General features: G+C 41.9%; 1 protein-coding gene across 2 annotated transcripts; it reads left to right on the top strand.

The window, feature by feature from the left end:
* Nucleotides 1-713: 713 nt before the first annotated feature.
* VDAC2 (voltage dependent anion channel 2) lies at nt 714-16,953 on the top strand. Of its 2 annotated transcripts, XM_042458660.1 has the most exons (10): nt 717-870; nt 3,344-3,405; nt 6,931-7,002; nt 8,585-8,634; nt 11,368-11,520; nt 11,602-11,654; nt 13,053-13,280; nt 14,276-14,426; nt 15,238-15,295; nt 16,567-16,953. In XM_042458660.1, exons 2-10 carry the CDS (start codon nt 3,369-3,371, stop codon nt 16,656-16,658), a joined length of 894 nt encoding a protein of 297 aa, XP_042314594.1. In that variant the 5' UTR covers nt 717-870; nt 3,344-3,368; the 3' UTR covers nt 16,659-16,953. The 2 variants fall into 2 exon arrangements, with proteins under 2 accessions (XP_042314595.1, XP_042314594.1); XM_042458661.1 differs by lacking the exon at nt 3,344-3,405 and having other exon boundaries at nt 714-870.
* Nucleotides 16,954-17,332: the final 379 nt, after the last annotated feature.

Consider the following 17,332-nt stretch of genomic DNA (forward strand, 5'->3'; position numbering starts at 1 on the left):
CCGCTTCAGTGCTCAGTGGTGTACCCTTGCTCTGGGAGCATGGCCCTATGAGGCGGCCATAACAGTCTGAGCAGAGCCTGGGTTGGAAAGCAGGGCGCCCAGCAGGAATGTCCTCCCCTCAAATTAGGGCAAGGCACTGAACTGAATGTGGGGCATTCAAGGAAACTGGGGGGCACTTTGAAATGCCTCCTGGACACATGGACAAAATGTAGGACGCGTCCTGGAAAAGGAGGACCTCTGGTGTCCCTCTGGTGGACAAGGCAGCAATGATACAGTATCATGTGTGTTTGGGCTTCTGCATGAGGGTCACCCCATCAGACAGGCACACTCTGCACGCACAGGAAGCCATTACACACGTTCCCTTCTAGAGCGCATGCGCGGGAGGCCCACTCGGGCAGTCGCCCCCTCCTCACAGGACAGGCCACGCCCCTTTCATACAATGGCCACACCCCTTCCACACCCTAGTCCCGCCCCTTCTCTCCTCCCCTCCGGCCTGGATGAGGCTGAGGACCCCTCCGTTATTCTTAAGCGGGCTGCCTACTCCAGTGCCTGCTTTCCAAGGTGACGCCTAGCGGGCTCCGTTTTCCCGTTGTCCCTTTCCCACACCCCCAGCGCTGTTTGCGCCTCCTTTCGCCCTCTCCCGCGTCTCTCTCAGGGAGCAGGGAAGGCAGTGAGAGCGGCGGAAGGGAAGATTTCTACTCAGGCGCCCAGAGGGGCAGCCCTCGCTCGTTGCGGAAGGTCCTAAAGAGGAAGGAAGGGCGGCAGGCAGGCGCGCGGGGTGTCTCCTTCACTTCGCCCTCCAGCGCGGCCTTCACGCGGCGAGAGAGAAAGAGAGGAGAGGCTCCTTCGCCCCTTCCCTCCTTTGGGCAGGTAGGCTGCGTTGCCATGGCAACAGAGCGGGGTCGCCCTTTCGAAGGGGGCGGGGGGGAGCGGATCAGTCCATTTCTGGGGGAGGCGGAGGGGGACTCTGGAAGTGGAACTCTCAGCCCCTGCCTTCCTTTCACAACAGCCCTGCCAGGTTGGCCAGGAGAGCCCCCTCCTCCGTCCTCTGTGCAGCTCCACGACCCTCATATATATATATATACACACATACATACACACCATATCCCCCATATTAGTGTGTGTGTGTGTATATATATACACACACACACTATATATATATATATATATCCCTATATTAACGTATAAATATATATACATTATATCACACACACACATATATATACATGATATACCCCATATATATATATATATACACACACACACACATGTTATATCCCCCATATATATATATATATATATATATATATACTGTATCCCAATATTAATTTTGTGTGTGTGTATATATATATATATTTCCTCATATTAATTTATACACACACACACAGACACACACACACACACACATATATATATATATATATATATATGATATTCATATATATGGGATTGTGGCCCTGGATGCCTTGGTGACCAGAGGAATGGTCCTCCATTTCCAGGACTCAGTCCTCCATTCCAACCTCCTGTCTCTGGGATGAATTCCGAGGCGTCCTCCATTTTAGAGCACAACCAATTTTTTACATTTATAGCCATGTTCTTTCTTAGCTTTTGTCTGGCCATGTGCCCACCTTTCCCTTGAATGTCCTCCATTTTGTGGCAGCTTCTCCTCCTCCTGCTCCTGCTGCATGGGATCGATTATTGAGGGGCGAAAGATCCCTTTGGATCCTTTGGGTCTCATGGAATCATAGAGTTGGGAGAGACCCCCGACCCTGATCCAGTCCAACCCCATTCTGCCCTGCAGGAACTCTCCATCAAAGCACCCCCTTTGACAGATGGCCACCCAGCCTCTGCTTAAAGACCTCCAAGGAAGGAGACTCCACCACACTCCTCTGGTTGGGACCTGATTTAGGATTTAGGGCCTGCTGTGTGCTGACTTTTTTCCCCTTTGGGGTGGCTAGTCCATAAGTTATACTGTATATCAGTTATGGCCATGCTGCCCTGCTTGATAGAAGTATACTTGGAAGGAGGAAATGGCTCCTTTTGTACTCTAGCCTTAAGTCCTTAAATTTCCTCTCTTTCTCTGATTATATATATAAATACACACATACACACACTTATGTATGCCCTTCTTGGTGGAAGTGTACTAGGAAAGGGGAAATGGCTCTTGCACTGTATCCCTTTTCTTTAGGACCTTATATCTCTCCTCTCTCTCTCTCTGGTTTTATATATGTGTGTAAATCTATATTGAGTGTATACCCTGCCTTTTTAATTGCCCAACTGCTCTGTGCACCATTGCCCTTGAAGTTGGATTTAGGGCCTGTTATGTGCTGACTCCCCCCCCCCCTTTTGGTGTGGCTAATATAAGTTATGGCTTATATAAGTTATGCTCTCCTTAGTGGAAGTGTAGTTGGAAGGGAGAAATGGTTCCTTCTGGACTCTATCTCCTTTCCTCAGGACATTGTATTTCCTCTCCCTATGTGGTTACACAGTACACACACACACAGATGTAGATATATAAATATATACACACAGAGAGAGTTACAGTCACACACAGATACACACACACAGAAAGAGAGAGATACACACAGACACCCACACTCACAATGCCTTTTTCATTGGCCCACCGCTCTGTGCACCATGGTCCTTGCAGTCTCTTCCCCATTCCCAACCCTCTTTCCTGCGCATGGAAATAAGGGCCATTGAACTGACTCTGTCTCCCAAATGTGTCTTAAAAAACCGCAGCCTTGAAGAGATGGCTGCTGGTGGTGGTGTTCAGTTTCCGTCTGCTCCTCTATGCTTCCATGCTCCTCAGCAGCTTTCCTTTTTTTCAGGCCTTCTTTTGTTGTCCTTTGCTGCTATCACCTTTCCTTACTCTTTTCACTCTGCTCCCCTTGACCCTTTTTAATATACTGTATCTGTCTTGTCTCTAACTTGCAGCAGAATCCAGCTCTTGGAGAGTTAAAAAGAGTTGCAAAGAGGAGAGTTATGTTCCCAGCTTGTGGGTGCAGAAGTCAGTAAGGGTCTGTCTCTTTTAAGGGTCTGTCTGTCTCTTTAAGATGGCCGCATGGCACAGATCACACTGCAGTCATTGTAGAAATGTGCCTGTTCTCTTTCTTTCTTCTGCCCCCACCCCACTCCCACAGATGCACCATATTTGCAAAGCCAACATTTTGTCCGTTAGGTGAGGCAAAGGCAGTTTCTCTGACCTGTTTGGAAGACGAGACCACGCACTTCTAGTTATAATGCAACATAATAAAAAATGCCAATGCTGAAATGGTCTATATGGGATTGTTATCCTGCATCTCTGTAGTTTCTTTTTAATGAATTTCCCCTCATTTTATAGATTCTCTAAATTGGACTAGATAGCTATGACTTTTAATCCAGCATGTCAACGCCCACCAAGACGTAAGTAGGGACAGAGATAAGTAAGAACGTTGAAGTAATTAAACTAACAGGTTTATAAGTTTTTAGTCATAGAAAAGTTTGACTAATATCTTAACAGTTAATTCATATTCAGAAAAGGTACTTGAGATAAGCTTTGGTACTATCAAGCTGCTTAAGTGTATGCTTTAAGTAAAAACTTGGTTCAATCTGTTATGTGTCTTTCTGCATGTTCTGCTTAAAGATTGAAACTGAAGATACATGCAAAGCCTTCTAAGAATTATTTAGGAGTGCTTTAAGATAAGGGTGCGGAGGAGTTTGAAAGAGTAGCTTCTGTGAATTATCATTATCCAGTCTTCATAACTTTTGATTTAATTGCCATGTGCTTGCCTGCTTTTGTCCAATATCCTGCAGAGAGTTGTGTTTTGTCTTCTCACTTTACATTTCTGCTCCAAGTGGACACTACTTAGAATTGAGAAATGTAGCCACTTGCCTCATTTTATGAAGGAATTGTTATATGACTGGCATATAACATTGGCCTGTTACAGACTGCCAAAATAAAGCTGCTTGGGGTCTCTTTGGAGGTATGCCATTTAAATGATGCATGGGTCCTAAGAGTCTGGAGGTCGCGCCAAAGCCACACTCTATTCCTAAGCACTGGAGGGCAGCTTTGGTGCAGCTTCCAGACTCTTAGGCCCCATGCATCATTTAAATAGCATACCTCCAAAGAGACCCCAAGCAGCTTTATTTTGGCAGTCTGTAACAGGCCATTGTTATATAACTGGAAATTGCTTCCATTGATTTCAATTGAGCTTAGTATTTGGGAACTTGAGCTTTTGTAGACTTCAGTCTACTTTCTCAGGTGCATTTGGTGGAGTTAAAGCCAGGTACAGACACATTTTATTTATTTATTTAGAGTATTTATACTCCGCTCTTCAGCCAAAAGGCTTTCGGAGCGGCTTACAAATTGTTAGACATTTCCCTGCCCTCGGGTTTACAATCTAAAAAGACAAGCACAAAAGGAGAAAGCAATGCCAGTGGAGAAGGGGAAAAGTCCAGCAGATCTTCTCTCCTTCTGGATGAAGCCTGGTCCAAGGCAAATGGGCTGGAAGGAGGGCCTCCCTCACATACTAATGGCATCTATATGTCTGTACCTCGCTTCCACGCCACCAAATGCATCTGGGCAAGTAGACTGAAGCCTACAAAAGCTCATGCTGCTAATTTCTTTCTTTCAGTTAGTCGCAAAGGTGCTACAAGATCTCTCTACATACTGATCCTACAGACTAACACGGCTATATCTTTAAATTCTGTTTTGGAACTGTTTAGGTTGACCGATTTTGTTGCACGTTTTCTTGTAAGTGTATGTTTTGATCAACGTGTCAACGTTTTTGAAAGCAAGTGGTATTTTGGTACTTTTTTCCCATAGCATACCAGGGGACAGAAAAGATGCCACAGAATGTTTCAAATATGCCTGCAGTCAGCAATTAGCTTAAGAGGAGGGCCTTTTTGAGAAAGGAGAGAGTGGGGCCAGGGTCAGCCCCCTCTATTACCCCAGAGGGGATTGGTGCAGGTACTACCTCTTCTGAACTGGAAACCTGGGAAGAGGTGATGGTGCTTGGGGCCTTAATTTGACTCCTCTGAGTTTTCCACTTGATATGTTTCAGTTATTGAATCCTACGTGGTCATACTAGGCCCTGCAAACCCATACAACTGTATGTGACTCTTAATATGCATATAAAACACAGACAATATATGTTCTTACAATATTTCCAAGTCAAAATGTAAAAAATACTAGGTAGTGAGCACAGCTGTATGTTGAATACAATGGATGAATTTTAAACTTCACTATAAAGGGTGTAGGGCAACCCATTGATAGTCCAGATGCTATATCTTTATGCATCTTAGGGTCTACAGTTGAATTAACCTCCAATGCTAATGGGAGTGTTTGCACAATAAAGCATGACAGATAATATTTGTATCCAGTGCAGCAGAAACATTGAAATAGGGATCTTTGTGGTTGGGCAAACATTCCAGAAGTGCTAAAATACTCCCATTAATCTCAAATGCATCTCCTCGCTCTCCAAACTTCAGACTTGCACTGTAGTTGGATACTCTTATCTTGTCCTTTAGCTGTGCTCTCACACCAGAGCAGCTAACTATACAATACTTTATTATAGTTGTCAGTGAATTGCAAATGGAAATAATGCTAAAACTGACCATTCATGCTCCAAAAACTTCTTTAGACTTAAAGGCAGTTTTATATCTTTGGGGTTGGGAGAAAATTTCTTTTAAAACTTAATATTTGTAACATTGGTTCAAAGTATTGGTCACACTTTTAAAGCAAACAAAATGAAAAATTGCTTGCTTGGAGCTCATTAAATTGTACCCGGTAGTGCCAGATGACCAGAACCACTGTCCTTGTGTCTAAAAGACCATGATGTGCAGAAATCATTGGATAAAAGTGTTTTCACATTATGGACGTAAACATTATTTTCCAGTATCTGCACATAAGTACTTTAAAAGTTCAACAGTAAAAGCTGTATTAATAATATGCAAGCTAAATGCGACAGCAAGTCACAGAGTCCTGAACAGTGGTGTCTGTATGTGCCCTGAATGTCATGGGATTTTTCTTGATCTCTGTTGCTTCTGCAGATAACAAGAATCTGTCAGCAAAGCTGCATAACCAAATGAACAGATCCCTTGTGGGATAATAGAGCTTAATCAGTAAAGAGGATATTGGATTTTATTGTCACTATGTGAATAGATATGCTACTATTAATGAGACCTGCTGTGGAATAAACTCACAATATTGTTGGTTGTGAACATTTGCTTTGCACGAGTTTCATGTATGGAATGGAAGAGAGAAGATGATGAGGGGTCTTATCTTTTGCATTCAGAAAGTTTGCCCCAGTTATCCATAAAACATTGGGCATTCTGGTCTGAAAGAGATGTCTTCTTTCACTTTAAATTTGCAATTCCTGTTTGTAACAAATACAAAGTATTGGGTTGCCAGATTCATTTTGTAGCATTTCAGAACCATATTCTTTGTTTAAAAAAGTAGAATAAAATTTTGAAAAGGACATTCCTAACCATGGAACAGGATGTTTATATATTCCATCCTTTAGTAGTTCTCTCAGGGCAGTTATTTACAAATAATTAAAAAGTCAAATAAAGGACAGTTACAAATAGAACTAACACTAAAATTATAAAGCAATGCAGTGTTTACTATTTCAGTTGTATCCATGGATTTCCTTATCCATGGATTCAACCATCCATGGCTTGAAAATAGTCAAAAATAATATAAATTCCAAAAGTAAACCTCGTTTTTGCCATTTTATATAAGGGACACTGTGTTACTATGGCGTTGTATTTAATGAGACTTGAGCATCCATGGATTTTGGGATCCTCAGGGCCCCTGGAATCAAATCCCGGTGGATACCAAGGGCCCACTGTATAGTTAAAAAAACTTGAACATTTTAATAAAAAAATAATTAAAATGTTGGTTTTCAAGACTGTAGTACTAACATGCTCATTTTTGTCTGTCTCTAGCTCCAATGGCTATCCCACCAGCATATGGGGATCTCGGCAAGTCTGCCAGAGACATCTTCAACAAAGGATTTGGTATGGATGATATTTGTAATGGATATAGTATTGTCTGTGCACTCTTGTTGCCTGTGTACCTCTTTGTTCCATTTTTCCCCATGATATTGAGCAAGATTGAAAAAGACAACATTAGGACAATTTACCATGCCTTGTAGAACTGTGCCTGGGCTGAGGGCCAGTTTTTGCCCCTTGCCTTCCAAGGGTGCAGCACAGATGTGTTTACAGTAAGCTGGAAGTGGCATGACATCACTTTTAGTCTTGTTTTCAGCAGGGTTGGGAGGGTGTCACAAGGGCTAAAACGAGAGTATTTGCATTTACTAATTTGAACCATTTTAAAAGTATGATTGCAAGGGCTGTCGAATTATCCTTGGGGATCACGGGGGGGGGGATGTGTGTGTTGTCGCAGTGTGTCTGTAGTCTTTGGGATGTGTCTTCCACACCTCTGACCATATAGCTTTAGCGCTGTGCTGTTTGGCTTTGGGAATGGGCCTCTTGAATGGTGAATAAGTAAGAGGTCTGCCTTCCCATGTAACCATGGTGCTCTTTGTCCTGTGTGAAGTGGAGGTTGGGAGAGATTACTCCTGTCCATTGAGGATGAACCTCCTCACAAGTCAGTGGTGTCAAACAGTGGGGTGGATCTTCCTTGATGGTCACGGAGAACCTGGGATTTTCTTAGGAGGGAAATTGTGAGGTAGCCAGAACCTTCACCTTCTAGCTGTTTAGAGACCTAAGTTGTTTGAATGCCAGTTTGACATATTCCTGTATTTAATTTCACAAATCATCATGCTCTTGTTCTAAAATAAAAATATGATCAGCAGGAATATTGGTAAGACGTTTCCTTTCAGAAAAATTGTATCTACAATGCAACAAATAAATGAAATAAATGACTGGGAGATAAAAAAATATTATTTAATTGTAAATGATTGTGGCTTAGTTCACATATTTATGGAAAAACAGGAAAGCATATATGCCAATAGGAAAGTTGATTCAGATTTCTCCTTTCCTCTTACAGATGAAAAAAATGATTTAAATTACCTAGATGTAAATAAACCCACTCTCCCTTTATCACTTGCTGCCTTTTATTTCTGGAGTGTATCTGGAACCTGTTGTAAAGCCATGCATACTGAGCCCATTTTGAAAATGAATTCACCCTCATTAGAAACTATGAACTTGGTGGGAATTTCTTTGTAGGCAGAACTCTAGCCCATTTGTGTTCCCATATTCCAGTTTCATTTGTTTCTCATCTGTCCTCAGAACAAGGATATATAAGAGGGAGGTGAATATAACTTTTCTTCCTCTCACTATCAGTTATATCTAGAATTGGATGCTTATTTCAGTACTGTAATGTTATTTTTCCCCCTATAATTTTTAAAACCTTTTAAAGTTGTGCCGTATTTCTCCTTATTTTTAATCGGAACTTTAAACAGTTTCTAACGTTAGAACTTTCTTACTATAGAAGCAATATAAACACAAAGTAGTGTAATGTTTTCTTCTACCTCTGCCTCAGACTATAGTCAAATTTTGTAGTATGGACTGCTTTAAAGATTGCTGGTAAAGATTGTTGGGTAAAAAGGTAGTAACTTAAGTTCTGTTTGTCAAGGTTTTGGTCTGGTGAAATTGGATGTGAAAACGAAGTCCGCAAGTGGAGTGGTAAGTGATTGGGAGAAGTCATGTAGCCTGTGGGCTGCTTGCAACCCCCCCCCCCTTGCCTTTGCATCTCATCATCCCTCCAGGACCTCCCTCTTGCTGGAAACTTCTCCCCCCCCCCCCAAAAAAAGTCATTTACCATTCCTTGAAGTCTCCATGAAAACCCGTTTCAAAACAAGATGCACCTAGTTTTGCATTCTCCCTCCAAAAGAGGTTTACAAAACCAGAAGTGAACTCTTGGCCACTTCTGCCTTTAGATTCAGAGGCTTCGTCAGCCGGTGGTGGGCCTCAGAGATGGAAAATTGAACCATGGGCTTCTGAAGCTTGTCCCCCTTGATTTACAGCATGGCATTAAACAGCCGATCTGTGAGTTTATGAGAGGTGTAATTTTATCCTTTGGCTTAAAGCCCTTCCCAGTTTTCCTGTGCCCTTACCAGCAGCGGACATAGGAAACTGCTTTCAGGAATCTCTAGGCTCTAGCAACAAGATGAAAGGCTCACGCCACTGCGAGCACGAGCTCCATTACTTTCGAGCATACACATTTTTGTTTTACGCCGGGAGGGTCCGGAATGGATCCCCCACGTAAAACAAGGGTGCACTGTACATTGTAGTAAATGACTACAATTAATTAATTTTGTAAATGGTTGCAAAGTAATAATAATAATAATAATAATAAAATTTTTATTTATATCCCGCCCTTCTTATAATCAGGGCGGCTTACAGCAAGGTTAAAATACAATCCATACAAAAACAAGAGGACAAGAAGAATTAAAATACAAATACAGCAAATCTTACAAAAGAATAACAAGCAAAAAGCCCCATAGCCCAACCTCTTGGCCACGGAAGAGGAGGGAGGCCCACAGGATTTTATTCGGGGAATGCCTGTTGGAACAGGAAGGTTTTCAAGTCCTTCCTGAATTGGGCCAGGGTGGTGGACGAGCGGAGCTCAGTGGGCAGCGTATTCCAAAGGGCTGGGGCAGCCGTGGAGAATGTCCTCCGTGTGGTGGAGGCTAACCTAGCCCCAGGCACCTTCAGTAATTGCTGCCCAGACGTTCTGAGGGTGTGAGGCGGTATGTACGGGGAGAGGCGGTCCTTTAGGTATCCTGGGCCCAAGCCATTTAGGGCTTTATAGGTGATTACCAACGCCTTATATTGAGCTCGGAAGCGGATGGGCAGCCAATGGAGGTCTTTCAAAACCGGTGTTATATGGCTGGTCCTGAGAGCACCAGTGACCAGCCGGGCTGCCATGTTCTGCACCATTTGCAGCTTCCGAGTTTGGTATAAGGGTTGCCCCATGTAGAGTACGTTGCAGAAATCCAGTCTCGAAGTTACCAGAGCATGTACAACAGTTTCTAGGTCCCTCTGGGCCAGGTATGGGCGCAGCTGGCGAATAAGCCGAAGCTGATAACAGGTGCTCTTGACCGTCGCATTCACCTGAGCTGTCAGGTGAAGCGACGAGTCAAGAAGCACCCCCAGACTGCACACGGAGTCCTTCACAGGGAGCGTGACCCCGTTCAGGACAGGTGGAACCACCGCCATTCCTGGACCAGGAGAACCCATCACTAGTACCTCCGTTTTCTCTGGATTCAATTTGAGTCGGTTTTCCCTCATCCAGCCCATTACTGACTCTAGACAGGCCACGAGAGGAGAGACGCCATCCCCGGTCACTGCATCAGTCGGAGACATAGAGAAAATAATTTGGGTGTCATCAGCGTACTGATAACCCCGCGCCCCATGTCTCCGGATGATCTCTCCCAGCGGTTTCATGTAAATGTTAAATAGCATGGGAGACAGAATGGCTCCTTGAGGGACCCCGGTTTTAAGGGGCCTCTCGTCGGAGCACACGTCTCCCAGCTGCACCATCTGGGACCTCCCGGAGAGGTAGGAGCGGAACCACTGGAGCGCAGTGCCCCCAATCCCCACCTCTGCCAGGCGTCCCAGAAGGATACCATGGTCTATGGTATCGAAAGCCGCTGAGATGTCCAAGAGCACCAACAGGGACACACTTCCCCTGTCGATGCTCAGACGGAGATCATCGACCAAGGCGACCATGGCCGTCTCAACCCCGTAACCCGCCCGGAAGCCAGTTTGAAATGGGTCCAGATAATCCGTTTCATCCAAGACCGCCTGAAGCTGGATCGCATCCGCCCTCTCGATCACCTTACCCAAGAATGGTAGCAGCGAAACAGGCCGATAATTATTATGTACCAGGGGGTCGAGGGAGGGCTTTTTTAAAATAGGTTTTACAATGGCCAATTTAAGTTGAGATGGAAATAGCCCATCCCTCAGAGATGTATTAACTATCCGGCGTAACAGTGATGTTACCGCCGGTCCCCCCTGGGCCGCTAACCATGAGGGACAGGGATCAAGAGAGCAGGTTGTTTTCCGAACACTTCCGAGGATCTTGTCCACATCCTCGGTACTCACCAACTCAAACTGATCCAGTTTAACATAGTCCACGGAGGCTCTGGACACTTCTACCCTAGGTTCTGCTGAAATGTCGGCGTTCAGACCTTCGCTTATACGAGAGGTTTTATCCACGAAAATGTCGTTGAACAAGTCGCAGCAGGCCTTAGAAGGTTCAAGGATCTGGTTCAGGGTGGGAGGGAGCTGAATGCAAAGTAAAGATCAAGTTTTTGCAAGTATTTGTAAAGTGAAGTATTCTGACTCCACTGACCATATTTTGTTGATCAGTTTGTTGAGCCGAAACATACCTTACCTGCATTGTCTTGCTAGGAGTTTGCAACAGCTGGTTCATCAAACACAGATACAGGGAAAGTGAATGGAAGCTTGGAGACCAAATACAAGTGGGCTGAGTATGGTGTGACTTTCACAGAAAAATGGAATACAGACAACACTCTAGGAACGGAAATGGCAATTGAAGATCAGGTAAGAGTTTTGATCTATAGAAATGCTACAAAGGGTGTGTTTGTACACTTGAATTGACAATATTATTTGTCCCTAAACTAGATTGCCAAAGGTCTGAAGTTGACATTTGATACAACTTTTTCACCGAATACCGGGTAAGTTTTTTCCCATTAAAAACCTTAGCATGTTCCATGTAGGTGACATTATAAGAAAGAGAGGGTTAATAAATACTACTGAAGATTTCAGTGGCTAGGTTTCATACTATGTTTTTGTATGTACTTAAGGCACAGGATCCCAGCTGTCCAGGTTAGATGAAACTACTGAGATTTTATAGTTTGAAAAAAAATCATTGTTTTTTCATCTCTATATTCCTTTTGTATCGTTTCTTTTAAATTGTAAGCCTGAAGGCAAGGCCCATTTTGTATTTAATCTGTAGACTCAAAGCCACTGATCCCAAAAAGCCATAAAAAGTTCACTAGTACTAATCTGACTTGGTAAGAAGATTTCATGGTGTCTCCAAATGCTGGTATCTCCAAATACCAGTTAGAGCCAAACTAGACAGTGTGAAGTCTTAAAGCCTCTCTGTGATCCTGACATGCCTTGTGTGTGTGTATGTTTGTTGTTCAGAATGCAAGACCTAGTTTTCTTCTAATAGTTGTAGGTATCAATTTTGTATTATAAAATCTAGAAGCAAAAAATCATTATCTGAAAAAAGGAATAATCTTATCTTAATCTGTGTTTGAAATACAGTTTTATTTCTAAATTGTGCATAAGTTTTACAATCCTGAACAACCTTTGTGTTAAATCATAGATTTAGCATTTACTTGGTCCATAGGGGAAAAGAATAGGTGTATATTAAGCATATGCCATTAAAATGTGAGAGCTGGCATGGTCTAGTGATTTTCTTGTTTATTAGGTCTCTGGAAGACTAGGGTTTAAATCCCCACTCAGCCATGGAAACCTACTGGCATTGGGCAAGTCATACTGTCTCAGCCTCAGAGGAAGGAAAAGGCAAACAAACCCCTCTGAACAAATCTTGCCAAGAAAACCCTTGATAGGTTTACCTTAGGATCACTATAAGTTAGAAACAATCCTTAGGCACAAAACAACAACAAATTACTAAAATACATAAATTTACAGCAACCTTCAGCTACAATTCTGTTAAATAGTTCTGTTATAGCATTGCCGAATGTAGGGATGTGCTTATACCAGGTCAGGCTATTGGTCCACCTAGTTCTGCACTGTGAAGCATTAACTCTCCTTGGTTTAAGACAGTTTTCCCCAGCCCTAGCTGGACGTTGCTAAGGGTTTGACACCGAACAAATTATCCGTGAGTGTCAACGAAAGTCTACTCATGGACACCTCCCCCATTAAATGTACAGTTAGTTCAATTTGAGCTTCTTTCGTTCTTTCCATTTTTCTAGTGATTAGTCACACACACTTTGAATGGGACCGAAACAAGATGTCTTCTATTTCCCTATAAAGATGAGGGTTAATATAATTTGTGCATTCTAGGAGAAGAACAACTCTTACTTAAGAATGTCTCTTTTCAGAAAGAAAAGTGGCAAAATCAAGTCTGCCTACAAGCGTGAATGTGTAAACCTTGGGTGTGATGTTGACTTTGATTTTGCTGGACCAGCTATCCATGGTGCAGCTGTCCTTGGTTATGAAGGCTGGCTTGCTGGTTATCAAATGACCTTCGATAGTGCCAAATCCAAGCTGACAAGGAACAATTTTGCTGTCGGTTACAAGACTGGAGATTTCCAGTTGCACACTAATGTGTAAGTATTTAATAAAATGACCAGATTGCTGTTAATGAAGATGTCCAGACATGTTGCAACTTTACCTTGAAAAAATAGCATCTTATTCTTGCATCTGTTGCGTTACTGAATATTTCTACAGTGGCTAGGATGCTTTTGCTGGATGCTGTAATATCAGAGCACCTAGAATGGCTGGAAAAACAAAAGTAAATTTTAAAACATTACTAAAATGTACCAGTTAGAAAAAGAATATTTAATTGTATTAAGAATATTTAATTCAGAACAGAGTATAATGAAGGCAGAGAGGCTTTCTTTTTTTGTACTTCAGATTCTAGTAAGATGTTCTGTTTTGGGTAGTTTCAAGTAGATATTATGTAGCACTAGTCATTATCCTATGAGCTTGGATAGCTGGTGTTCAGGTTTATATAAAATTCTCAGATAGCAAAAAATTGTGCTTTTTAACTGGGCATATGGAATTAACACAGACATGGCCACTTAGGAAGCTTGCTGAAGAAAATAAGGGTCAGTTACATTTTAACACCCCTCTCCCCCGTGTTCAGCTATTGGACTTGGAATGCTGCAATTTTTTTTATCTGGGTTCTTAAATGTTTTAGTTAATTACATTCTGTTATGTAAACAAATGAAGCCCAATATTTTTTGAGAAAAATCTCCAGTTATATGTGCATATGTGATAATGCTTCCCGTCTGCACGGTCTGGATTTATGTTCATTTGAAGAAGTTTCTGTCCATCCCCCCCGACTTTTAATGGTTAAAAGGGTGTGAATGTGAATGTCTGTAGAACTGGTGTTGTACAGACACCTGGAATCCCTAATTTGCTATAAGCTTCTGGTAGCAAGACAGAGAAATGCACTGTGTGCTGTAATATGTACAGCCAGTATTGATGATCAAAAAGGAATTGGCATTGGTATACTATCACTGTAATTGATTCCTCTTTTTGTGTAATAGCTTCTGTCTTACCCCAGTTCACTTAAGATCCGTACAAAAATGTTTTTCAGCAATGATGGCTCAGAGTTTGGTGGCTCAATTTACCAAAAAGTCAGTGATAACCTCGAGACAGCTATAAATTTGAACTGGATAGCAGGCACAAATAGCACTCGTTTTGGAATTGCAGCAAAGTACCAGTTGGATCCCACTGCTTCTATTTCCGTAAGTAGAACTTCAGCCAAACTGCTAACACAAAATTTCCTTTTACCCTACACAGAAAAGCCTCCCTCCTTGTCTTGGTTCCATTCTTTGTATCACTTTCAATTCCCACCCCTTGGTGAGGGCCAGTGGAAACCTTGTCCTGTCTTTGTTTTATGGCTGGAATTCTTGCCACCGAAGAAGTGCAGAGAGGGGTGGGAGGTACCTTGAGTGCCAGTTGTGAGAGACAAGGCTCTTCATTTAAGTTGGCTCTGTTCTGTTCAGAGAAATCTAATAGAAATCACAAGTTTCTGTTGTTTGAGGCTTGGGAGATTGGGAGAAATTTTTTCCTGGTCCTGGTCTAGCTTTAAGAGGGAGCTTGTTTGCTCTGCTGGTCGTGGTGGGATCCCAAACACTGATCTTACACAAGATTGACTTTCTGCTGAGGGCTTCTGTCTCACTTTTGTCTGATACACTCTTCACTAATTGATTAAAATTAGAACAAACCTTTTGTCATGTTTACTCCAACAGGGATAGCGAAATAAAAAATGTACATTTAAAAATTCCTCTAAAAATGTTTTCAGAGGTGATCCAAATAAGCTTATAAATAACAAAGTTTGAGTGATTTATCAGTCATTTCCAGAACTACAGAGCCTAATAAAAGCGTTGATCTGCCCACTACAACTTTTCTCAAGTTACTGTCTTCACTCAAATAAGTAAATAAATTCTTCCTCAGGAATTTAAAAGTTCAGTCTCATTTTATTGGATTATATGGTTATCAGAAAGGATTGGCTAAACATCTCAATTGCTTCTATTTGTTTCTTTTATTTTGCAGGCAAAAGTGAACAATTCTAGTCTAGTTGGAGTCGGCTACACCCAAACCCTGAGGCCAGGTAAATATTTGTCTTAAGAATGTAAGGAGATTCAGACAATAGGTTCACATTAAGCATGGTTGACTTGCACTTGAAAGCTTCTCAGTGAGAGAACTCAGTTTCTCAGAAAGGATTTTCATGCATTCAGTCTGACAATCAAATATTCAGTTTTAAGCCCTTGTGTAGTGTACTAATTTATAGGATGCATGTGTTGTTTGGTGTCTGTCTGGACTTAAAGAGAACAAATGGGCATTGATCACTATTTGAAAGTGTTGTGTTTGCCTACATGATGTGTTCACATCCACTTTCTCACATTGTAAATGTGTGTGGGCCCGTACCACTTTAGATTGCAGGGTGGAACTCAGATTTGAATGCTGCTAAATACAAAACGGTTCCCTGCACAGAGAAAACTAGCATGTCAGGGAGAAAATTTGGCTAGAAGCCTCCCTGATAACTTTTTGTGTGAGGGGTTTTTAAAACACTATATCATGTGAACACACTATGGCATTCTGGAAAGGTATTGGTCACAAATACAGTTTCCACTTTTGTCAGATTCAAGATCTTGGAGAAATGCAAATTAATGTGTAGTTCCCTTTACTGAACTTCCACTCCACATCACACCACACCAGTAGTCCTTTCTTGGAGCTTTATACTTCTCAGACCTTATTGTGTATTTCATTTACATGAAGGCTTGTGGGCAGCAAAACATCTTAATGGTAACTTGAATACAAGATGCAGTTTTGAACCATGTGCAACTTAAAGTGTATTGTGTATTTAACTTGTGATTCCCTTATAGCTGAGTAGAAAAGTTCTTTGTTTCTGCAGAATTATTTCTGGTATTTGTTCCTATGAGTCAGGCAAAAAGTTATTTTCCTGCCCTGAGGAGTTTCCAATCTAAAAGTTGATAGTAGAAGAAAGCAAACAAAGATGATAAAGCAGAAAAGAATGAATCAGACCTAAACCTTAGATATTGTTTTAGCTGGCGAAGGAGGACCAACACCCAAAACAGACAGGCATTGTAAGCCAGCTTCCGTGCGGCTTTCAGGTGTGCTGTTTAGATGACACATGCCACAACCCACACCAAACCTGTGCTTAAGGCGGCCCAGACCCGACCTAGGAAGAAGTGGATATTTTCTCTTCCTTGTCTTGGTCCATTTGGGTCTGTTTTGCCCTTAAAAAGGTTGGCTAAACATTTCAACTTTGCTACTTTTAACATTGGAAAATGCCTGGAAACAAGTAGATACACATAATGCATCTTGCCTTCTCTAAAACCTTTCTTGTGTGATCTGCAGGTGTGAAGCTCACTATGTCTGCCCTAATCGATGGAAAGAACATCAATGCTGGTGGACATAAACTTGGCCTTGGCCTAGAATTGGAGGCTTAAAAAGTGTGAAGAAAACAGTTGCAGAACATGGGATATTGGATGAATATGGCCTTAAAAATGTAATTCCAGTGCGACTTGGAGGCTTTCTTCTTTCTCAGAGGGATGGCCTAGAACAAGAGCTGTATTCAGAGTATTTAGGCAGTTACTTGTTAGCTGGTTTTTAGTTTAAATTGGTTATCTATCTAGTTTCTCATTTCTGCATTAGTGCAGTCACTACATAATACATTATGTAAATGTATTTAACTGTTGAATGCGCTGCCCACAAATAATGAAATAGACTTTATGAAAACCTGTACAAATGTGTGCATGTTATATTTCTTTTAACACGTAATAGCCATTGAAATAACAAAATTGATCAATGGATATTCTGAAAATGAGGTCAACAGTTTTGTCAAAATCACCTTAATTAGAAATACTTTTGGTATCCCAAGGCAATTCAGAATTATGAATAAAACAAATACACACACATACTTGTGCCTCCAGATATGTTAAGTTATTGAGAGTAGGGCTGAAGTCAGCCTTAAATATTATTGCTAAATCTTCCTGGTACTCCAGATACACTTCAGCTCCTTGGCGTTGTGGCATTTCTGTAGTATGTGGAGTTTGCTTGAAGTTGTTAATAGCTGCCCTGCAGAGTTCTTGGGCAATGATTTGATGATATATTTTTAAGTGCA

The sequence above is a fragment of the Sceloporus undulatus genome, chromosome 3 (genome assembly GCF_019175285.1).
Source record: "Sceloporus undulatus isolate JIND9_A2432 ecotype Alabama chromosome 3, SceUnd_v1.1, whole genome shotgun sequence".
Classification (NCBI taxonomy): domain Eukaryota; kingdom Metazoa; phylum Chordata; class Lepidosauria; order Squamata; family Phrynosomatidae; genus Sceloporus; species Sceloporus undulatus.